Source organism: Malania oleifera, chromosome 3 (assembly GCF_029873635.1).
Source record: "Malania oleifera isolate guangnan ecotype guangnan chromosome 3, ASM2987363v1, whole genome shotgun sequence".
NCBI lineage: Eukaryota > Viridiplantae > Streptophyta > Magnoliopsida > Santalales > Ximeniaceae > Malania > Malania oleifera.
The window spans coordinates 15,910,126-15,935,654 of NC_080419.1; the positions used below are offsets into that span (position 1 = coordinate 15,910,126).

General features: G+C 33.8%; 1 protein-coding gene across 2 annotated transcripts in view; it reads right to left on the reverse strand.

Annotated features, from left to right (window-relative positions):
- LOC131150218 (dual specificity protein phosphatase 1) overlaps positions 1–25,529 on the reverse strand; it is a 51,546-nt gene that overhangs the window by 17,937 nt on the left and 8,080 nt on the right. Inside the window, exons 4-5 of one of the 2 annotated variants that reach the window (XM_058100818.1) lie at positions 11,005–11,125; positions 2,134–2,279 (exon numbers count right to left, since the gene is read on the reverse strand). In XM_058100818.1, the coding sequence (XP_057956801.1) occupies positions 2,134–2,279; positions 11,005–11,125 (267 nt within the window). Of the gene's footprint in view, positions 1–1,959; positions 2,280–11,004; positions 11,126–25,529 lie in introns of those variants that run through there. The other variant, XM_058100817.1, reaches the window with a different exon arrangement.

Genomic DNA, 25,529 nt, shown 5'->3' on the forward strand with positions numbered 1-25,529 from the left:
ACTGGTAACGACAGTAGTAACAATGTAAAAAGCTGCCTTTGTTTGGAACATATAAAATACTCTCAAATAACCAAAAAATGATGAACTAGAAATAGGCACAGGAAGGAAACAAAAAACTAGAGGCAATGAATTGGTTCCAGAGTTCAGCGGACATAACAAGGATCTCCACGACTGTCAGAAGATCGTCACAAAATAGGCAGAAGAAAATAAAATAAAATAAAATAAAAAGATGGAAGAAGAAGATGATGAAGAAACAAAATAAAAGTTCAATTCGGTGTTACTGGGACACATTTTTTCAGTTAAGAGATATTTTTGGTTCAACAATATTCTTAGTGGACATTGTTTTCATTCCATTCCCATAGTCACTTCATATATTCATCCAAATGTAGTAATCTAACTTCTACACTGATTCCACTCCTATCTTGATTCAATTTTTGGTTCGATTCAATCCTAGCAACTTAACAAAATGTATATTTTACACACACAGTATGTCACAGGTACATTATTTACTCAATTTATAATCAAAGAATCTTGCTGAGTGAATATCCATTCATATTTTTTATTTTATAGAACTTAATAATGAGTCATTAAATAATTGTCGACATTTCTATTCTTATGTATATTTTGCTTGAAAGATGAACTTCATTGGCTACATTCCATGAAATTAATTTTAGTACAAGTGCATTTCATTTTTTATATAATCCAATTTCTTGATTTTTACTAGAGTGAATATGCTGATGAATATTTGTTATCTTTATCAAACCATATCTTACAAGTTTATCATTAAACTAACAAGCTGTGAGCACACAAGCGTGCTTTCAGGTGATTGCTATTTATGAGGATATTAAGATTTAAATTATAAATATATAAATTTTAAAATATCTATTATATGCAGTTGCAGTGTGTATATATATATTTTATATAAATATATTTATAGACATACATATAAAAATGAACAAAAGAGTGTAAATCTTGATGTTTATGAAGGATTACTGACATCACACAGAAGAAACAAGATATATACACTAGATTAATAATCAGTTATACATGAAATTTGATCATTTGTAACATAGTTGAATTGTTTGTGATTGTAATGCACATGTCACCTACTTCCCTCGTTAGTAAGAGAACAAAAAAAGAACATATAATAAATGAAGATATATCACATAATTTGATCTCTATTTTTCCCTAAAATATCTGTGTATGAATATTAGTTGATTAGATGAACTGAATGTAATATAATAAAATATTAAGTATCCCAAAATGAATCCAAAACTAGTTATAAAAAAAACTAACATTTCTTAAAACCCACAGCTGCTATTATTCATATCGTATCCATTTTTAACATCACAAAATAATCATATACAGATTCAAGTTTTAAAACATACACTATGTGTGTGCATATCAATGTGTCCTAATCAAGAACCAGGTCAAACAAATGAAAAGCTTTATGTGGCATATAATTTTTTTGATAAAGAAGAAGATATACTAAGAGAGGTATAGAGTATTATATTTAGGCAGAACATTATGGGGCAAATAATTAGAGAAATAACTGGTGTTCTTTCTCTTTTTTTTTTTTTTTTTTTTTTTTTTTTATATCTAACAAAGGTAGCTTCTTTGAAAGATGTAGTTTAGCTAAGAAAGAAATTTAATTGACATTGGAAAAAACTGAAAGGCGATTGTGGAAAGACCAAAACAAATTGAGTGAATCCCCTTTATTAGTAGCATAGAAAATATTTGTTAGATTATAATTATTAAAATACAAATAAAATATTTATTACATGGACTATAAATTAAACAATAAATATATTTTAATTACAAGAACTTGTGCAAAGCACGGGATGCTATACATACATATATATATATATATATATATATATGTTCTCTAAAATGGAAATACCATTTTTTTTCAATACCATTTTTAACATTAAGGGTGAAATTATAAGAGTCTGTTATCCATATGTAAAGCAAAATAATTTCATTAATAAGCAGAAAACAAACAATGATAATGCATTCAACCTCCTGCTTCTTGAGCACTTCATTTTAGACAAGTATTAGTTCCAAATGAAAGGCTACAAACTTGAAATAAATAAGGAATTATGACCATTAAAATAGTGGTATCAAATACTGTACCTCGAAAAGATTTTTCAAAGCATCGTAATTGTGAAATAAAACCAGCATTAGGATCTGCTTGTGGCCGTCTGCTCTTCACATATTCCAAAGCTTGAGATAGGTTCATTCCATGCTTTTTCATTAAATAAGCAATGACAATGGTCACACTGCACGACAAAAAGATAAGTATGCTCTTGTCAGGCGTATTATCATTACACATCAAACTATTCAAGGCACAAATATAGCCCAAGTGTACATAAAAATTATTTTAAAATATAGAAATTTGTACGATGTAAAAAGTTGCAACTATCAAACATAAGAAACATAATATATAATATAAGTTAAAGTTCCAATTCCAAAATATTCATCATCTTAACAGAGCTAGCCACTCAGAAAATTTCATGAATATAAAGCAAATTCAATGGTTAGCCTTGACATCTTTTCACTGGTTCATTTTGTTGCCAATTGACTCCTGTTTGCTTCTCAACCATTCCATTTGCACTGAAGACCACCCATGGTGTTCAAACAAGAAGCATACTTGAGAAGATTGATACTAATTTTTTTGAAAAAAATTAAACTTACTCAATACTCTGCAGTAACCATGCCCTTTATTACAGTCTTTCCAATAAGAAAATTTGGAAATTAAACAACTGAAATTTGACATGTAAGTATCAAAATTTTTAAGCATGAAGCTAACATGCAAAATATATAATTCCGTTCTGTACATGCCATGCGTACCAAAGCCCATGTAACATAGCTCAACTCAGCTAATTCAAACCTTGTTAAAAGCTTAAAGCTATGTTCTCTTCTTTTTAATGATTATTTGTAAAAACTGAACTCTGAGTCGCCCATCCAACCATGTCCATGCTTGCACCATTGTGCTATAATGGCTTTGGTTGCACTGTTTATCAAAAATAAATGAGACCAGCTCCCAAAATAAGTCAAGTCAAAGCAACAAGAAGATCCACTTAGCAAGACTCCTGAACATGGTTTTAGATCACGGTAGCAGGTAGCGTAACATAACGGTAACGGGTGTAACGGGAAGCGGGAGTAGCGAATGTTACATAACGGGAAGCGGGAGTTGCGAATGTTACATAACGGCCATGAATTTTTTTGAAGCACACACAACCTTGTGCATATTTGCATACTTGCATGTTTTAAGCTTTTAGCCCTTCTTAGAAAGAGTTTTACAGTATTTTGGATCCTTTAGTTCGAGTAACTAAGTTATTTGGTAAGGGCAATAAGTGTACATTTGTTTTAAACCACCATTGATAGAAAAATTACGTGTGTGCGTATTTATACTTCTTATTGTTTTTATTTATTATAAATTCTTATGTGTGCTAAATTAATTAATAAAACAAAATACATTATACACTCCATTAATCTATTAGACATAGAAGACATACGAATAATACAAATATAAAATTGCTAGAAAAGAAAGAGGTTGAAGTTGAAAAATATAGAACATAAATATCACATTACTAATATTATCAAAATAAAATATTTTCCTAACAAGTTAGTATTTTGAAATTGTTAATTAATGAATCTCTTGTGAATATTTAAAGAAATAATAAATTTTGTATCATTGTCATCCTCATTATAATCTTTTCCCCCTCTCCCACATGGTATATTGAGAATGATTTATGAAAGAGAGGGAAAAAGTGAGAAGAAAAAGTAAAAAATAAAATAATTTTTTTGGCATAACAGTCCTGTAGCGGTTATGTAACAGCCGTAGCGACCTTCACGTAACAGTCACGGTCTATGACGGCCGCTACAGCCGTGATTTTATTCCCACCAATTTCACGGTGTGTAACGATACCAGTAACCCAAAAAACCGTTACGTAACGGTCGCGGCCGTTATTTAAAACCATGCTCATGAACAAGTGGCTTCAAATCAGACTCTAAATTTCTAGTAGCAAATGAAAAATACAACTAATATTATAAAAATGCATCCAATCAAATAAAAGCTTTGGCCCAAGCTGAACGGAGTTTGGCTAGAAATCCCTCCACTAAAGAGTAAAGACAAATCAACAAACATTAGCAGAATCTGCCTGGTATTCCCTATGACCACTTTATGTCAATTATTTGTGAGAATGATTGCTATGTAGCTTCTTCTTTTTTTTTCTTTATATCAGCAAAGAGAAATTATACTAAAAGAGGCATCAAGAGGATGCCACCCAAGTACAAAGGAAACATCCCTTACTGAAAACTATCAAGAAAATCAAGGATTACAAAGGGGTCCTTTTCAACCAGCCCACAATGCCAGCTAGAGATCATAGCAATCCAATGGTCTGTGACAACCTGAATAGGAGAAATAATTCCTTCAATGGCTCTTACGTTCCTTTCTCTCCACACCGCCCAAAATATAGCAAGGGAATGAGAGAGAGGTTTTCTTCCTTCCATATTTGATCTAATCCCTTTCCAAGCCCACAGTTCACATTCCAGTAGCCTTGACATCATTTTGGAAAACATGCATCATACTTGAAGAAAAGACAGCCTCAACTAAGCACAACACTAAAGAACTTCTGTCCTTGCCTCTCAGAAGTTAATCTATTTCACATTGTTCAAAGTATGAAGTGAACTGGGCCTTTTCATACAAAGGCTTAAAGGTCAACTAAGAACTTATGTTTGCACCAAGGCATGTATTAGGAGTGATCATAGAGGAATAAATAGGAAAATCATGTGCATAAGAATTGGTTGGCCTGGACTTCCATCAATTATGTGTTTTGCAAAGACAGAAGCGGCCAAGTCAAATAAATTTGTTTCCAATTGGAAAATAAAATTGCTCTATAGGGGCCCCAAGCAATAGCATTTGAATCTTGATAAGCGAGAATTCATTTGCATTCATGCAACATGGGACTGATTGATAACTAAAATTTTCTGTATTTGTAGCTATTTCATGCATTTGGGGCCAACCTCACAAGTGACTCGCACACCACACTTATAAGATACCCAAATGTTGATCATAGGAAGTCTTTCTTCTTTAAAATTTTTGGTCATTGACTCATCAAGAGATTTTGGGTTTTTCATATGCAAATTGGTAAATACGATTAAGTAGGATTTCCAGCGTGAGGCTATATATATGATAGTTGTAAGCAATATTCCAATTTTTTGTACAAAAAGGAATGTATTAATAGTCCGTTTGAAACCACTTATGAAGAAGTGCTTTTCAGAAAAAAGTGCTGAATTTAATAAGTGCTAAACTGGAAAAGTGCTGAGTTGTAAGTTTGTTTGGTTGTGTTTAAAATAAGTGGTATTTGGATACTTACTTTTATTATAGGGACTATATGATTATTTTTAAACATATTTTAAATTACAAATATTAATATTTTTAAATTAACAATTTCATTAATAATTGTTTTAATTATTTATGATCAAAATTTAAATATTTTCTATTAAAAAATAATATAAGATTATTATTCTTAATTAACAATAATTTTGCTATTAATGTTTATTTATCATAAAAATAATATTATCAATTAAATTCAAGATCTTATTTTATTTGATGTTAGTTTAAATTAATAAATAGTTCTTAATCAATCCAGAATTGAATTATAATAACTAATATACCATAATACATGGTAAAATAATATATAGTTATTTTTAAATATATTTTAAATAAAAATAATAATGTTTTTATAACTAAATTTAATTGATAATCATATTAATTTTCTATTTAAAATTTAAATATTTTCTATTAACTAAAATAAAATAATATTGTTATTTATTAATTAACAATAATCTTATTATTAATATATATTTATAACATATGATTATCACATTAAGTTCTGTTAAAAAAAAAGTATTGATAACTAAATTAAAATTTTTAATTTATTTAATGTTAATTGAAACTTATAGATGGTTCTTTTTATTCATTCCAGAACTTAATTATATTTTATTAATTATTAATAGGCTATAATGCATTGTAAAATAATATATGGTTTATTTTTAATTAGCAATTTAATTAAAAATTATGTTAACTGCTATTTTTAATTAATATTTAAACATTTTTATTAATTAAAATAATATAATATTATTTTTTGATTAACAATAATCGTGTTCTTAATTTATATTTATAACATATGATAATCATATTAATTTATATTAAAATAATATTATTAATTAAATTAATATTTTTCATTTTTAATATTATTTCAAATTAATAGATGGTTTTTCTTCTTCATTCCATAATTTAATTATGTTTCATTAATAAATAACATCTTATAATACATAATAAAATAGTATATGATTATCTTCTAATGTATTTTTAAAATTATAAAATAGCTACTAAATTTTCATTTGTTTACAAAATTGACCTCGCCTATGAACAGTGCCACTTATAAGTGGCCAAAAAACTATCTTAAATTGCTTCTTAAAATTCACTTAAAAAATGTTCTCAAAAAAGTGATTTTGAAAATGCACTTTTTGCAATAAGTGTTGTAGTACAAGTCAAACACCACTTTTTTTGTGAAAGTGCTTATTTAAAGTGATAAGTACTATAAGCACTTTTTTTAAGTGCTCTCAAACGAGGGCTAAAAGAAAGGAGGAAATTACAAAGATCCGCGGATAAGATACTCCTAAAGGCAGAAAAGAAAAAAGAAAGAAAGAACAATTACAATAAACCCCCCCCCCCCCCCCCCCCCAAAAAAACTGAAGAACAATTTCTTATGCAGGTAGACTTGAATTATTAAACTCTGTAATTCAGGGGGTGGAGGATTTTGGCTAGCTATCTTCCCTATTCCAAAAGCTGTACTGAATCACATTATTAAGCTCTGTAGAGCTTTCTTTTGGGGAGGTAGGAAGAAGCCTTTGGCAGCCAGGAAGGATGTTTGCCTCCCTAAAGAAGAAGGTGGGCTGGGTGTGTTTGATATTGATACTTGGAATACTACTCTCCTCTCGAAAACTCTCTGGAATATTCAGGACAAGAAAGAGTCCCTCTGGTCAAAGTGGGTTAATCAGTTTTATTTGAGAGGAAGAAGCATTTGGGAGGCCACTAGTAAGCATGAAGATTCCCCATTATTTAAAAGGATGGTGAATCGGTGATCATCAAGAATCAGATTGTTGGGGACTGCAGAAGTCATCATGCTGCTGAAGAACAATTCAGACAGTGGCTTGTGGAAGATAAGATCTGCAGCTCGAAGGTCTACAATTACTGGAGAGTAAAGGGCAGAAAGGTCCCCTGGTTTGCAGAAGTTTGGAAATCTGGAAGCAGCCCGAAGCATATCTTTATTCTTTGGCTTTGTGCTAAAGGCAAACTCCTCACGAATGATAAAATGCTGATTGATGGCTTGGATCTGAAATGTTCACTGTGCAGGGCTGATGATGAATCACTGGACCACCTATTTTTTAAAGGTGGCAAAACAGAATCAGTTTGGAATTGTTTGAGAAGATGGCTTGGGATAACTAGATGCATGTCAACTATAAAAGCTTTGATGAAATGGCTTCATAAAGAGGCAAGAGGAACTGGTATTCAGGCTGTGGCCAAGAAAATCTGCTTTGCGGCCAGAGTGTACTATATTTGGCACTTCAGAAACAGGAAAAAATTTGAGGGGACAGTGACCTCCCCTGCAGCAATGGTTAGAATCATCCAATCTCATACCTTTAGAGTGCTTTATGATAGATTTTCTAACCTTACTGATTGGAGGAATGATGGCAGAATTTAATTGATTTGTACTGCTCAGCTTTGAAGTTTTTCTTGTAATTTGTTTTGGCTCTTTTTGTTTAAGGTACCTTGATGGCCCTGGTAATGCCCAGGTTTCTTTGTATTTGCTGTGACTAAGTGTGTCCTTTCCCAAGTTTGGATAGGCCACTTCTTGTACATACTTTTTTATCAATACATTTACATTTAAAATTAAAACAAAAAACAAAAAAACAAAACAAACTTTCCAGAAAAATAAAAAAAATGAGCCCCAAAGGAAGCAAAGAAAACAACTCTATCCCATAAAAGATAAGAGGGGTTGTTTTGCCATTGAAAATTCTTGCACTCCTTTCAATCCATGGAGTCCAAAAAAGGGCCAGCCCTTTCTTCCCAAAGTAGCATGAAAGTCTCATCAAAAACAGAAAACAAAGAGACCCAGAGACTCTTAGCTACCCAACGATGAAGAAACAAGTGGTACGTGGATTCACTAGACTTAAACATAAAACATATGTCGTGGCTGACCAAAGTCTCATAAAAACTGAACCAAAGGACCCTCTTAGCCATGCAACAATGAAGAAACAAGTGGTCTGTGGATTCACTAGACTAGTAACACAGAACAAACACAAGACTGATAGCCTTAAAAGGCCTCCACAGCTACAAGCCAAAGATCACATGAAGCCCTGATCTGGAAAGGAACCTTTGCCTTCCAAATGAAACTATTCAAGGGGAAACAAGAAGGGTTCAAGAATTTGGGGAGCTGAGAGAAAACAGATTTAATTGAAGAAGAGCTAGTGGTATCCCCTTTCCAATTTTTTGAACCATTACTCATGTGAGTAAAAGAATCTAACACTTTCAGCAAAACAGTCATATCATAAACCTAAATAAGATTTCTGAAGAATCTCCAAAGAATAAAAGCTTTCCCAGGGTATTATATAAGCAAGACGAGGAACCAAAGCCTCCAAAGAAAACTCTCCCACCCAATTATCTTCCCAAAACCAAATCAGATTTCCATTTCCAACTCAGAAACGAGTTAGGAGGTGGAATAGTTGTGCAACATGAGAAATAAATTTCCAAGGATTTGTAAGAAGCATTGCCGCTACCTCTAGTGTCCCACCCATTCCGATGCAAACCATACTTGCTTCCAGTTACCATTTGCCAAAGGGAATCAACCTCCGAGGCAAACCTCCACAGCCATTTCCCAACTACAGAAATGTTTTTAGACACCACATTCCCAAGGCCCAAACCCCCTTCAAACATAGGCATCCTAACCCTATTCCCGCTAAAAAGATGGTCCCTCTTATCCTCCCCAACTTCTGAGTCCTGACCACAAAAAATCCCTTGTGAGCCACTCTAAGGCATCTGCCACCTGCACTGGAATTTTAAAAAGAGAAAGAAAACAGATGGAAATATTATAAAGGGCAGCATTTAGAGTAATGCAACCTCCTAAGGATAAGTTCACCCTCTTCCAATCATCCAACCTACTACCATTCTCTCCACCTCTAGGTCCCAAAAGGAGGAGGAGTTAGGGTTACCACCTTGGGGAAGAACCAAGTAAGTCAAAGGCCACTCCAAAATGGTGCAACCAAGTCAGTCAAGTCTTCCAAATCACTCCTATCTAAATTAATAACTGCCACCCCAGTCTTAGACATGTTGTCCTTGAGACTCAATTTTCTTGAAGAAGACCATTCAAAATTTTATAGCACTAACTTCAAGCAAGAAGGGGTTCATCAGCAAACTGAAGATAAGACACTATGACCTCCTCCCTGCCAACCTTAAGCACTTGAATGGCATTAAGACCCTAAGCATGGTCAATCACCCTACTCAACACACGAAAAAAGAAACAGGGAGAGGGGATCCCCTTGCCTCAACCCCCATGAGGCCTTAAACCATTCCCTTGGTGAATCTGTCACATTGACTGACATAGTCACAGAGGATAAACACCCTCTTATTTACTTCCTCCAAACCCTTCTGAACAGCCAACCATAAGGCCTTAAATGACATTAAGACCCTAAGCATGGTTGATCACCCTACTCAAAAAATCCACAACTAACGTTTAAAAAAAAAAAACAGGGAGAAGGGATCCCCTTACCTCAACCTTGTGAGGCCTTACACCACTCCCTAGGTTGACCGTTCACAATGATGGACATACTCACTGTGGATAAACAATCTTTAATCCACTTCCTCCAACCCCCTCTGAACCCCCTTTTTTTAGCCAACACTTGGTTCAGAAAACTCCATTTTGTAAGCTTTTTCAGAATCTAATTTAAGCAAAATTACCCTACCCTCCTCTCCTCAAATCCTCAACCACTTCATCAGCAACCAAAATAGCATCTAGAATCTATCCTTCCTTAATGAAGAACTGTTCCAGGGTAACTGTCCACCCCCCTCCCTAACACCTCAGGAAGCCACTTAAACAAAACCTTAGCGTAAGGTTTTGTAAAGGCTAGTAACCACGCTCATTGGACTGAATGTCTCTTCTTAGAATGTTCCCCCTCCTCAGGAACAAGGGCAATAAAAGTGGAATTCACATTCTTCCCCGCCACCCCATTCATATGAACTCGTGGAAAAAAAAATCCAAAAGCAACATTCTAATGATGAAAGCAATCTTGAGATGTTGAAAACAAATAAGAGACTATAGATTCAGAATTTAGATCTAGTGTTAAGTTAAATCATGGATTGATGGTGCATACATGAAGTGGTAATTCTTGTGTGAAGACCATGAAAATAATAAATTACAATCACACAACTAAGTACATTCCGGCATTTTGGTATTTCAAGTGAGGGCAAAACAACCTTTTAGAAGGAAAAAAGTGAGGACTAAAAAGGTCAATATTAAGTAAGACATTGGTAACTAAGAAGATTCTCCCGCCTAATATAAAGTTTGAAGGTAAACTTTGGGAAACAGCCAGTTTGATGAGATTGGCATAATCCAGATACAGGTTGGACTTTAAGATAGAGTACAAGTGATAAGATATTATGATCAGCCCACCAAAACCATTTATTCTATACATAAGAGTATATAATCTATGACATTCTATTAATACATGAAATATATCTACGTTTGTATAAATTTATGTTTGAATCCCTTTAATACTACCAAGAATTCTTAATTAAGTCTAAAATTGTATCAAGTTAGTTTCGAGGAATGTGCACTTGCAACCTGATCATCAATATTTCTATTCATTCACTTCATCAGGCATAAGAATGTAAATCCATGAAAAAGAAAGCAGCCAAGACGGAGCAAGCAATATCACCTTCTGGACCTTCCCACAAAGCAGTGAACCAACACACCACCACCTAGGCGTTTAGCTTCATCAATGAAATTAAAACATTCTTCAAAGTACTGCATCAAATCTGTGTCTTCTCTGTCATAAACTACATCAATTTACAAAGAACATGAAGATTATCAAAATTTAATCAGTTTTAAATGCTTGATACAGATAAAATTTCCATAAACATTTTTTTTTAGAAGTATGTCAAAACACTCAAATATTCACGTCAGAGATTTGTGCAGACAGGAGATATAGAACCATAACACTAGGGAACACAAGCAAAAATCAAGCATAAGAAGGTGGTAGAAAAATATGCTTGGAATGCAATGCCACCATACTTAAGTAGAATACGAACAGAAATTAAGCATGCGAAAATGGAATTGATAATGCTTGGGAGGACATGCTCTCTCTCCAGAAAAATATGCTTGAATGCAATGCCACTGTCTATCTATCTATCTATCAATAATACTAATGCACAAAGGGAAACCATTTGACCTAGTACTCGATGGACAGCAAGTCAATCTCCTAAAGTGTCACTAAACACCATAGGGCTTAGAAAGACAAGCTTGGAATGCAATGCTGCCAAATTAACCCCTTTATCTAGAACAAGAGCAAAAATTAAGCATGAGATGTGACTCGTGTTATGGATGTCTATGTTGCATGTGATCCTTGGCTCTTGCCCTATTGTGTTATAAAATGAATGTGATATTGTCCCTCTACTATCATCCTAGCTATCATGACTTGTGAGATGTTTGCACTTGCAGACTTGATCAGGTGAACAATGGCTGACTTGTTCAGGGAGAGCTCACAACAAATGCCACACGAACCTCTCAAGTAGGAGGAAACTTGGGGGCCGTGATAGTGGGTATCAAAGCAAGGTTGATCACAATGAGTAGTCATCCAAAGGCCACAAAGTCAGCAAGATCAGAACAGATCGAGGCCATTGAAGCAAGAGATATTGAACTTGGAGCTTTGAGGTGAAATTTGTGGAACACTAGTGGAAATTTTTCTAAACTTCAAGGGTCTACCAATAGAGCTTGAGGAGGCCACCCGCAAGAGCAGCAGAGAATCTCGTGAGTAAGGCTGTGTTCGAAGAAATGGTTCCTTAAACTAGAGAACATTAATTCTCGAGTCGAATCTTGGAGAATCGGGCAATAGAACTTGAGGCCTCCCAGAGGACTGCGAAACAAATGCAAGCCGTTGTGGCTAAGCTGAGAAAATTTGAGGGCTTAAGGCCAACTATTACTTCCAAGAGGGAGGACCAACAAAGCTTAAGGCCCCCTTACAAGAACTTCCCGAAACATATAATTTGTTTGCAGATCATGTCAAAAAGGAAACAATAGATGCCATCAATTCAAGATTAAATGAAATTAGTGGCAACGCCACAAAAACTAGAGAGATCAGGGTCACCATGACCCAACTACAAAGCCAAATGCAAGAATTCAATGCAAAAGTGGATATGGCGATGCAACGAGTTAATAGACAAGGAACAAACTCAATTGATGGGAGTCGAATGAAGCTTCTAGAACCAAAATATTATGCTAGGGCTTGAGATGCTAAAGAATTGGTTAATTTTTCATTTGATATGGAAAATTATTTCAAGCCTGCTCTCGTCGAGATGGACGAGGCAAAAATCACATGGCAATTATGGTCCTTACTAATGATGCCAAGTTGTAATGGAGATCAAAATACAATGACACCCAAAATGAGCGTTGCACCTTAAGCACCTAGGATGACTTGAACGCCCACTAAAGACTCAGTTTTAACCCAAAAAAATGTGGAGTATGTAGCTCATTGTAAACTATATGATTTACAACAAACTAGCTCAATTTGTGAATACCTACAAGAGTTATTGGCAGTAATGCTCAATTTGAAGGGCATGTTAGGCACTGGCAGACTTTTTTTTTCTCATAGGATTGAAGCCTTGGCTGAAAATGAACTGAGGAGACAAGGGGTTCAAGACCTTCCCGCAACTCTGCCGGCTGCAGAACATATAGATGATTATGAGATGGTCTTTTGAAAATGAAGTACATGTAACCCACAAACACCAACTCAAGGCCGAATAAGATGACTAGTGAACGGGAATGGAGAGAGTAGGACTTCTAATATTGGAAGAGATCAAAGGTCATTTTATTCTAAAGACACAAGGGGTGAGCAAGTAGGAACCTCAAAGAGTCAACCCACTATCTCCTGTTTCCCTACACAGGCTAGTGGACTATCCTCATGGGAAAGCTCCGAATGCTTTGAAGGCATTAAGCAAGGAAAGGGAAGCCCCTGCAGCTGATCCAGCAGAAAAACAAAATTTAGTGGGAGCTTTGAGATTTTTGGCAGCACTTGAACAACAGATGAATGAAAACAAGACCTGGGAAAAGTCTAAATTGACATAGTGCTGAATGGTAAAAACACCAAAGAAAATGATTGACACAGGTGCCACCAACAACTTTATCATTGACTCAAAAGCTCATCAACTAAAACGACAGGTTGCCAAGGACTCTGGACAGTTGAAGGCAGTTGACTCTGCAGCCCTATCCACCAAGGAACTTACATCAGATGGGACCTTGGGATGGAATGATAGACTTTAAAGTGGCACCTCTATATGATTTTAATGTGGTGCTTGGGATGGATTTTCTACAGATTACCTGGGCTATTCCTGTTCCAACTGCTAACTGCCTCTTGATACCTTGGGATAAACTGTGCACATTACCAGTGACTCTCAGCAGCATTAAAGAACAAAAGCATTTCTCTGCCCTTTAGTTTAATAAGAGGCTAAACAAGAAAGAACCTTCGTTCTTGGTATTGCTCGTAAGCTCAGAGGATGGAGAAATCAAATCAAACGTGATGAAAATGCAGGAAGTTTTAGAAGAATTTCAAGAAATGTTACCAGATCAAATTTTGCCCTTTGATTTAAGAAGGGGCTAAAGAAGAAAGAACCTTCATTCTTGGTGTTGCCAATAAGCTCAAAGGACAGGGAAATTGAATTTGACGAGATGGAAATGCAGGAAGTTCTAGAAGAATTACAAGAAGTGTTGCTGAATTAATTGCTGAGGGTGCTTCCTCCCGGACGCCAAGTAGATGATGAATCAAACACTTTACGGGGGCAAAACCGCCAGCTCAAGACACAATATAGGATGGCACCCACAGAGTTAGCCAAGTTACAAAAGCAAATGAGTTGCTTGAGGCGGGCTTTATCCAACCCTTTAAAGCCCTTTTTGGGGCCCCTATTCTACTCCACAAGGGGCTAGATGGGAATTTACAATTGTGCATAGACTATCAATCCCTTAACAAAATGAAGGTATGGAACAAATACCCCATCCCCTTGAGAGCAGACTTGTTCGACCAGTTGAGAAATTCCAAGTGCTTTACAAAACTAGACTTGAGATTGAGTTACCAAGTCCGCGTTGCCAAAGGGAACAAGCCAAAATTTGCTTGTGTCACATGGTATGGCGCTTTTGAATTCCTTGTCATGCCATTTGGTTAACAAAAACATCCCCAACGAGCCAAAATGGGCTTTGGACATAAATGGTGTTTCTCTATTAAATGTTTTTATAAGATGCTCTCATCATAAGGAGCAAATTGCAATAACTCCCCTTGGACTCGCATTTGGAGGACATCAGCCCTTTAAAGGTTGCCTTTTCTGCTTGGGAGTCTGTACATTAAAATATTTTAACCCTCGACAATCTGCAGAAAAGAGGGGTTAAAATTAAAAATCAGTGTTTTCTCTGTATGGCTGACGCAAAATCAGTCAACCACATTCTTCTCCACTGCCCCTGGACAAGGAACATGTGGAATTTGGCTCTTTCTTTGATGGGCAGCAGTGGGTTACGGCAAATTCAGTCAGAGGGGAGATTTGGGCTTAGAAAGGCATCAGAGCCACAAAGGAGAAGCGCAGGATTTGAACCTCATCCCTCTCGCCATCTTTTGGTGGGCTTGGAAAGAAAGAAATAAGAGAGCCTTCAAATATCCATCTACTTCGCTTCAGACCTACAAAGCCCAATGGATTACAGCTGTCTCCAGCAGGCTAAGTGGGAATATCGTTAATGATCATTTTGTAATCCTTGATGTTTGCAACACTCTACAGAGTGGTTGATGTTTTGTACAATGGGTTGGCATCCCCTTGATGCCTAAAAATAATAATATGTTTCTTTCTTTTTGCTGATAAAAAAAAAAACTTTTTTGGGATTGGTGAAATACTATAGGAGGTTCACTAAGGTAGCGTTTGGTTCAAAGTTGGAACCAAAATTGGAAACGAAATGTCAAATTCCTTTCTCATGTTTGGTTAGACACAAAATTGGAATCGAAATTGTACTATAGTGTTTAGCATATATAAATATAGGAATCGGAATTGAGTCTAGTTAGTATAAAAAATTTATTCAATTAATTAAATATGAAATAATAATATTATAAATATTATATAATATAATTATTATACAACATTATTTTATTAAGCTATATAATAAATAATTTTTTACAATAAAATTATTTTGATAATCATGTACTTGATTATACTTTGCATATTATATTTTATCATATTTTTTATTATTATTATTTTGTTTTAACAATACTATTAATATTATTTTTTTATCTAGTATTTTATAAGTATTATATTTTAATATTAAATTTATTAAATGTAAATAAAAATCTCATAAATTATAACAGTATAACATAATTTATTATTTAAAATAAAATAATAATATAATAAAATAACCACCATAGCAGTACATTTTATTACACAATACTATTTTATTTTTTTGTATATTACATCATTAGTAAAATTTACTATTATATATTTTTATTAATGATATTAATAATATTAATTAATAAAATAATAAAACAACCACCATACCATTATATGTTATTACACAATAGTATTTTATTCTTTTTTTTGCATATTATATTATTATTAAAATTTACTATTATAATGATATTAATAATATTAATTTTATCTTATTTTTAAGGTTATACATAATAATATAATAAATAATCATACCACAATTACGTCATAGTATTTTATAATTTAATACTATTCTATTACCTTTTATGTGTCGTAATATTATTATATATAATGTAAAGATTAATAATAATAATAATAATTAAACTATTTTATATTATAATATGTAATATATTATTATATATTTATATGTAATGATGTAATATTATAACATTTATATTATTTTTTAGATTTATGTAATATATATAATAGTATATTATATATATTATTATATTAATATTATTTTTTATATTTATACAATATATATATTTTAATATATTTAATACACAATACTATTATATTTTTTCTATACTACACCATTATTAAATTTTATTATTATATATTTATAATTGATGATAATAATGAATATTTTATTTTATTTTATTTTTAAGATTATAAATAATAGTATAATAAATCAATAATCATACTATATGTATTTTATTATATTCAATATACAATAGTATTATATTTTTTCTATGCTACATCATTATTAAATTTTATTATTATATATTTATAATTGATAATAATAATAAATATTTTATTTATTTTATTTTTGAGATTAAAAATAATAGTATAATAAATAAGAAAACATATCATAAGTATATCATAATATTTTAACATATAAAATTGTTCCATTAATTTTTATGAGTTATAATGTTATTATATATAATAAAAAGTAATAATAATGATGGTTTAATACTTATATTAAAATATATAAAAATATTTTAAATATCAATAATGATATCATAATATTAATACTATTTTTTAATTTATGTAATATATATTATATTACATAAATTATCATATTATAATAAATATTATGTTTCCAGGAATTAGGTTTTGATTCCGAAGTAAAAGTCAGGAATCAAAATGTAAGTAAAGAGGGGAATCCCTTTCCTGCATGGAATAAGAATTAAAATAAGGTTACCATAAAACAAACGATGGGAATGGGAATCAACCATTCCAATTCCGATTCCTAGGGTTGATTCTCAATTACCAAACACCACCTAAAGGGTATTCAAGGAGAATTGTGGCATTGACCAAACTTCTAAAAAAGGAAAAGAAATAGTCATTGTCTCGACAATGTCAACTAGCATTCGATGATCTAAACTAGAAAATAGTTGGGGACCCAGTGTTAGTTCTTCCGAATGTGGTGAAACCTTTTGAGGTGCAAACTGATGCTTCTGACTTTACATTAGGAGGTGTTCTTTTGCAAGAAGCACAACCAATAGCCTTTTGAGAGTCGAAAGCTAACTAATGTTGAGAGAAACTACACAGCACAAGAGAAGGAATTCCCAAGAGTGATATTATCTCCTAGGTTCTAGGTTTGCGGTGAAGACAAATAATGTGGCAGTAACTCATTTCTTATACCAGATGGGTTAAATTCAAAACAAGTGCCATGGCAAGAAAAACTAGCAAAAGTTTGATTTTCAATTCAATATTAAGCTGGAAGAACCATTCAAGTGGCTGATGCCTTCAGCAGAAAGACTAAACTAGCAACATTAAAACTTGTGAACCACCTATTAGCAAGTAGGGTGACATCATCAATGAGAGATGTCATTCAGAAATACTTGAGCACCGACCACCAAGTAAAGGCGCTACTAAAATTGGTTGAAGAAGGGAAAACACAACAATTCTGGGTATTGATGACAAAAGGACATCAAATGGAGGATGTTACTGTAGGAATGTCATGAAACCTTGTGGACTGGTCATCTGGACTGACGAAGAACACTTACCCTCATCAAATAAAGATACTATTGGCTGCAAATCGATGAAGACCTTATGAACTACACAAAGACCTATCTAATCTGCCAATCGGACGAAGTGGAAAATAAGATAATGAAGGGTTCACTAGAACCACTACCAATACCCACGAGGTCATGGGAAAGTGTTTCCTTAGACTTTATTACAAGCCTCCCATGAGTTGAGGATTATGACACCATTCAAGTAGTGATTGATCAGCTTTCGAAATATGGGACTTTTGTGTTGGTTCTGAAACATTGCCCTACAAAGAAGATAGCTCAACTATTCTTCAAAAACATAGTTAAATAATGGGGAGTTCCAAAAAGCATCATCAGTTATCAACATACAAGGTCCACGGGAGCTTTCTGGAATAAACCCTTTCGACTAATAGGACAAGTCTTAATCATTCCACAAGATATCACCCACGAACAGATGGTCAAACAAAACATTTCAATGGTTTGCTAGAAGAATATCTGAGACACTTTGTGAACACCTCTCAGAAAAATTGGATGTAACTGTTACGTGTAGCTCAACCTCGGTTTAATTCTCAAAAGTCACCTACAACAAACAAAAGCCCTTTTGAGATTGTAACAAGTTAGCAACCAGCTTTACCAAACACTTTTGACAACCCGTACAGTGAAAAGAGTCCAAAAGCCTATCAGTTTACAAAGTAATGGGAACATAACATGGAAATAGCCCATGTTTACTTGGAGAAAGCCTCAAAGCATATGAAGAAATGAGCAGATCAAGCCAAACATCCACAGTAGTTTGATGTTCGGGATTTGGTACTTGTGGAAATGCCACTAGAGATGTTCCAGTTTCTCCATAAGAAAACAAAAAAGACTACTATGCAAATATGAAGGACCAATCCAGACTATAGAGAAAGTGTGTTGAGCCTCATATGAGTCATATCAACTCGAATCACCCAGTTTTCATGTCAACAATCTGAAGCCATACCATGCAGATGAAGAATCCAATCAACAAAGTGACAAGACCACCCATTTCAAGAAGACAGCCTACAGTCAAAGACGTTGAAGAAATCATGGCTAATAGAGTTGTCCAAGAAATAGATCATCAACAACAGCAGTAATCGGTCAAATGGAAGGAGTTAGAAAAAGAAGAAATCAATCAGGAGAATATCGAAGACCTCCAGCATGCAACATAGAAGATTCAAGACTTCCTATGTTCCAAGGCAACAAAAATGAACTTCGAAGAGCATCCAAGCAGCAGTCAGTAGAGTGGATCAGTTAGATTTAGGAAATCGACGAGGACGTCAATAGAATGAGTGGGGGAGAATGTTAGGGAGTAACAATGTAAGGAGATAGCTCAAGAAGAACAATGACCTAATATGTTAGTCTCCAAGAATATGTGCCCCAACATTTTCTCTCCAGGGATTTCTATTGTATTTGTTTTTATTGAGTATAAATGTGTCATTGCCTCGTTATAATATGAGTAAACCATTGTTGTGATGTTTGTTTGCTATCGATGCTATTGTGCAATGGGTATTGGCAGGTATTGCTTCAAGGAGCAGGTCTAGGACAGGGTCCTCTGCAAGATAAAGATGGTTAGCTAGACTATCAGAGTTTTCTTCGAAGGCTTCAAAGAAAAGGCAATGAGCCAGTTTGAAGAAATAGAGAAAAAACAAAGAGAACAAGGGAAGCTTATTATCAAAGCCACAGTTCAACAGAAAGAAGGATATTAATAGACACTCAAAGACTGGAATTCTCAGTGTACAACAAGAAGAATGGAGTGTCTGGCTCAGACAAGGCTGGTAGCAGATGGGGATATTCGTTAAATTACGTTGATGAAATTGATATCTTGGAATGTTAAGAGCTCAAACAACAGATCAGTAAGGGCAACGGTTAAATATTTTGTTAAAGAAATGAGAGGCACTATAATATGCTCGCAGGAAACCAAAATAGAGACAGTAGACAGGCTTACGATCAGCACTGTATTGGAGCACAAAAATCACAAGTGGGTCTACCTTGGAGCTGCTAGAAATACAAGAGGTATTCTTGCTATATGAAAGTACGATGTAGTGCCAATGTTAGATCACAGAATAAATACTTTCTCATTGACATGCCTTTTCAGGAACTTGGAGGATAACTTCACTCGGATGAGGTGAGTTTATTGTTCAAGTGAAAAACACTCCGGGCAGTTGCTGTGGAAGGAGCTTTTCAAGGTCAAATCCAAGCAGCATACGCCGTGGGTTACTGGGGAAGACTTCAACACAGTTCTACATCCTCGAGAAGGAAGCAATGGAACTTCAGAGAGTGTAAACATGAAGGAATCTCTAAAATTTATTAATGTGGATATGCTCGCTGATCTTCCCCTCGATGGCTCTTTCACACACATGGTCTAACTCTTGAGAGATCCCCTCCTACTCAAGGATTGACATGTCTTTAATCTCCACATAATGCGAAGAAGATTTCCCCAAGGTTTCACAGAAACTTCTCCCACAGCCTATTTTGGATCACTTCCTTGTCATTTTTTATAAAAGAGGAACAAAATGGGGTCCAACTCCCTTCCAGTTTGAAAATTATGCGACTCAACCACAAAAGTATTGGTAAGTATGGTTGTCTTCAATTCAATTTGAAAGGCAATTAAGCTTAGTGGCTGCCTCAAATTAAAGAAATTGAGAAAAAGAAAAAGTTGTACTAGTGGAATATGAACACTTCTAGGAATAATTTTTTTAATAAGAAGATATATTAATAGAGGGAATATACAATCAATGCAACAACAACAACAACAACAAAACCAAGCCTTAGTCCCACTAAGTGGGGTCGGCTATATAAATCATTTTCCGCCAATTTATGCGATCATGAACCATTCTTTTGATAGATTCAAGGATATTAAATCCTTACTCACTATCTCCTCCCAATTTATTTTAGGTCTACCCCTACCCTTTCTACTGCCCCCACAGTAACTAAGTCACTCTTTTTCACAGGTGCACTATAAGGCCTACGTTGCAAGTGTCCATACCATCTGAGTCGTCCCTCTCTTATCTTATCTTCTATAGGAGCTACACCAAACTTACCACGAACAAGTTCATTCCTTAATTTATTTTTCAATGTTATACCACTCATCCATTAAAGCATTCTCATCTCGGCAACTTTTACTTTTTGGATATTATGTTTCTTCGTCGCCCAACATTCCGATCCATATAGCATAGCTGGTCTTATAACTGTCCTATAAAACTTCCCTTTCAATTTTAAGGGTATTCTACGATCACATAGCACACTTGAAGCACTTCTCCATTTTACCCAACCTGCTTTAACTCTATGCATTACATCATCTTCAATTTCTCCTTCAGCTTGCATAATAGATCCAAGGTATCAAAATCTACAAGTGCTATTTATTTTTGCATCATCAAGTTTAGCTTTGTCTCCATTATTCCTCCTATCATTACTAAAATTACATTTCATATATTCTATCTTATTTCTACTTATCCTAAAGCCTCTAGATTTCAAAACTTCTCTCCATAATTCTAATTCTTCATCATCAAGTTTAACTTTGTCTCCAATATTCCTCCTATCATTACTAAAATTACATTTCATACATTCTGTCTTATTTCTACTTATCCTAAAGTCTCTAGATTTCAAAACTTCTCTCCATAATTCTAACTCAACCTCTACTCCGTCCCTAGTTTCGTCAATTAATACAATATCATCTGCAAACAACATACACCATGGAACTTCCTTTTGAATACTCTTAGTCAATTAGTCATCACTAAAGCAAAAAGATAAGGACTCAAAGCAGATCCTTGATGTACACCTATGGTGATTGGAAATTCTCTAGTTTCTCCATCTATAGTCCTTAGACTAGTCATTACTCCATCATACATATCGTTAATGACATTGGTATACCTACTATATACACCCTTTTTTTATAAAACCCACCATAGAACTGTCCTAAGTATCCTATCATATGCTTTCTCAAGGTCAATAAATATCATATGCAAGTCCCTCTTCTTTTTCCTAAACTTTTTCATTAATCTTCTTAAAAGATAAATAGCTTCTGTGGTAGATCTCCCAGGCATAAAACCAAATTGATTTTCTGAGATCTTCATTTCTAATCTTCATCTTTGTTCAACTACCATTTCCCATAGTTTCATCATATGACTCATAAGTTTAATTCCACGATAGTTATTACAATTTTGAATATCTCCTTAATTTTTGTATATAGGTATTAAAGTATTTTTCCTCCATTCATCTGTCATTTTCCTAGTATTTACAATTGTATTAAATAAATTAGTTAACCATATAATTCCATTATCACCCAAGCATTTTCAAACCTCAATTGGGATGTTATCTGGTCCCATAGTTTTCCCATTTTTCATCTTTTTTAGTGCAAACTTAACTTCGTTAACTATAATTTTGCGAATAAATCCTACATTTTTAGTCTTTTCCTCATTTAACAATTCTAAGTTTAAGCCTTCTATTTGGTTTTCGTTAAACAACTTACTAAAGTAACTTTGTCATCTTTCTTTAATATCTTCGTCCTTAACCAAGACAATTTCATCCTCACTTTTTATACATTTTACATTTCCTAAGTCCTTACTCTTCCTTTCTCTAACTTTAGCAAGTTTAAATATATCTCTTTCCCATTCTTTTGTACCTAATCTATCATACAAACTATTAAATGATCTATATTTAGCTTCACTAAGGGCCCTTTTTGCATCTTTTCTTGCCTCCTTATATTTTTCAAAGTTATCTCTATTTCTACATTTTTGCCACGTTTTATACCAAATTCTTTTTGTCTTCATGATTTTTTGTACATCTTTATCCCACTACCAACTCTCTTTGCTATTCGAGAATCTTCTCCTTGATTCACCTAAAATCTCTTTTGCTATCTTTTTAATAGAGCTAGCTAATCTATTCGAGTATTTGTATCTATCCCATCCTCTAAGGTCCAATCCCCATCTTTGATCATTTTATCTTTAAATTTTATAATATTTTCTCCTTTTCGGTTCCCCCATCTAGTTCTCCTATACTGGTTTATTTTATCTTTTTTCTTCCATTTTTTAATACATATATCTAACACTAAGACTTTATGTTGTGTGGTTAAGCTTTCACTTGGAATAACTTTACAATCCCAGCATGAAAAACGATCTACCCTCCTAGTTAAAAAAAACAATCTATTTGACTTCTATTTTGTCCACTTTTAAACGTTATTAAGTGTTCTTCTCTCTTCTTAAAGCAAGTATTCATTATACTAAAATCATATGACATAGCAAAGTCTAAGATCATCTCCCCAGACTCATTTTTGTCTTCATATCCATATCCTCTATGTATCCCTCATTAATTTTTATTATCTCTTCCAACGTGTCCATTCAGATCTCCTCCTACAAATATTTTCTCACTCCTTGGTATGCCTTGTATAATACCCATATCTTCCCAAAATTGTCTCTTCAGATTTTCTACTAAGCCAACTTGAGGAGCATAAGCACCAATGATATTTATTATCTCTTGTCCTAATACCATCTTGATTTTTATAATTCTATCTCTTACTCTAGTTACATCCACAATGCTATCTTTTAAGTATTTGTCTATAATAACATCTATCCCTCAAAAATAAAAAAGAAAAAAGAAAATCAAGAAACAAAAAGAGAAAAAACTAAAAATAAAAACTAAAAACTAAAAACAAAAACTAAAATCAGCCAAGAAATCCCCTGTTTAAACCCTTCCCATCATAGTTCACCGTACACTTCAAATTAGCTAATTCCCTCTAACCCTTCTTCACCTTAGATTTACCACCATCAAGTCTAACTTCATTTCCTCCATGATCATACAAATTGAGGCACAAGTTATCCAACAGATGCTGACTTTGAAGGTCCTTCCTAGAAATTTCTTAAGCTGGAGTAGGCAGAATTCCACCTTTTCCCTTCGCTCTTCATTAGAAACATTATCCTCAAAAATATTAATACCATCTACCCTTCTAGGGGAGGAGGCAGCACATAAGATAAATCCCCAAAATGATCAGGAGAAGAGTTGGAAGATTAACCATGCTGATCCCGAATTTGATCCAAAAGTAAGCCCCTGTCAGAATCAAAATCACTACTGTCAGCATTATTGTCATCCGAAACATCCCCCCATCACTTACTATCCTTGCAGGTACTAGCACTCTCACCAATTGGCTCCTCCACTATATTTAACCCAGCTTTTAAATCTCTAAAAAGATTTTTTTTTTTTTTTTTTTGTCATTTCACTAGATGAATCTCGAATTTCTTCAATATGTTTCCTCATTTCAAAACCCTTTTGCACATCCTTATGCCAAATGTAAACCTTTTGACCTCTCAGATTATCTGATATAGCTCTCTTACCATCTGAAATTTCTTACAAGCCCACAATAAAATCCTATATTTCATTCACACAAGAATTAACATTCTTAGATGAATCTCCCCAATTTTTTCAATCTCAGAACCCTGCCCACTAGCATACTTCTTCTGAACAAGGAAAAAAAAAAAAAATCACCCTCAATAATATTATTTGAATCTTTAGAAACCAACTTTTCTATTCACCCCCGTTCCCTTTCCTATTATTGGAAAAACTACTCTCCTCTTGGCCACCATGGGTCTGATTTTACGTCAAGTAAATCGCGCTGATGTCGCAGCTTGCTTCTGCTCCAAAGAAAAATGAAGAGGTCATTTGCTTGTGCTCAATTGCCTCTAAATAAAGGTTGGTTTCTTAACAGTCCAAAATTCAGTGAACTGGTGTTGTTTGGTCAGCCTCTGAAATAGCTCTGGATTGCCTCTAGGAGATCAGCAATCTCCATAGTGCTGATTCAGTAAGAGCACAAATGAGAAGCTTTTTTGAATTTTTTACCCCTAAGAAATAACACAAGTTACACAACCTCAGCTCTCCTCCCGCGATCACCCAAATGACTCATGCCCTGTCCCTCCAAGCTCTCACCTCTCTGGTCTCTACATTGCTAAATGAGCACTTTAAATGTTGTCTATCTTCTTTCGACATTCGCCTTGCTCCTCCGACACCGACATGTTCTTTCCCCTCTTCTACTCCTCCTCCTTCCTTTTCATTTCTGTTTCGGTTTTTTTTTTTTTTTTCTAGTTATGTTTTGGTTTATCTACTGCTGCACAAGAACTCAAAATATGATTTGGAAAGGCCCATCTTACTTGAATTATCTCCAACTAGTGTGGCTTTCAATTTTGGAAAGACTCGAATATTCTTTTGCATATTAAAATGAACTATACTCTCCGATGAACCCAAGCGCACAACAGAAAAAGTCCATGAATGGAATAGATTTTTAATTCTTCCACTTCCTTTGTGGGTTTATGAAGATTTTTCTTTGTATATATAAAAGATCAAAATGTTAGATTCATTGATGAAAATTATAAAACTGAGATTTTTGCATAAGAAGGGTGAAAAAAATGGAGAAAAAGCAAGTATTTAGTTGAAGTGTTAATTAGAAAATATAATTTCTTATTATGTTTCACAATAAATAATATTTTATGTTTTAAAGTATTTACATTAGAAAATATTTTTAATTAATATTTTTATGTTTTATATTTAAGACACATTATTTTTTATATATATAAAAAAAATTGATCTCAAAAAATGTTAATTAATTTTAACAAACAGGTTTTCCCTTGAAAGTTTGAAGGATTAAAACTGGAAAAATACATATATTCAAAGGTTAATTACCAAACAACAACAACAACAAAACCAAGCCTTAAGTCCCACTAGGTGGGGTCAGCTATATGAATCATTTTACGCCAATTTATGCGATCATGGACCATTTCTTTTGACAAATTAGGGTA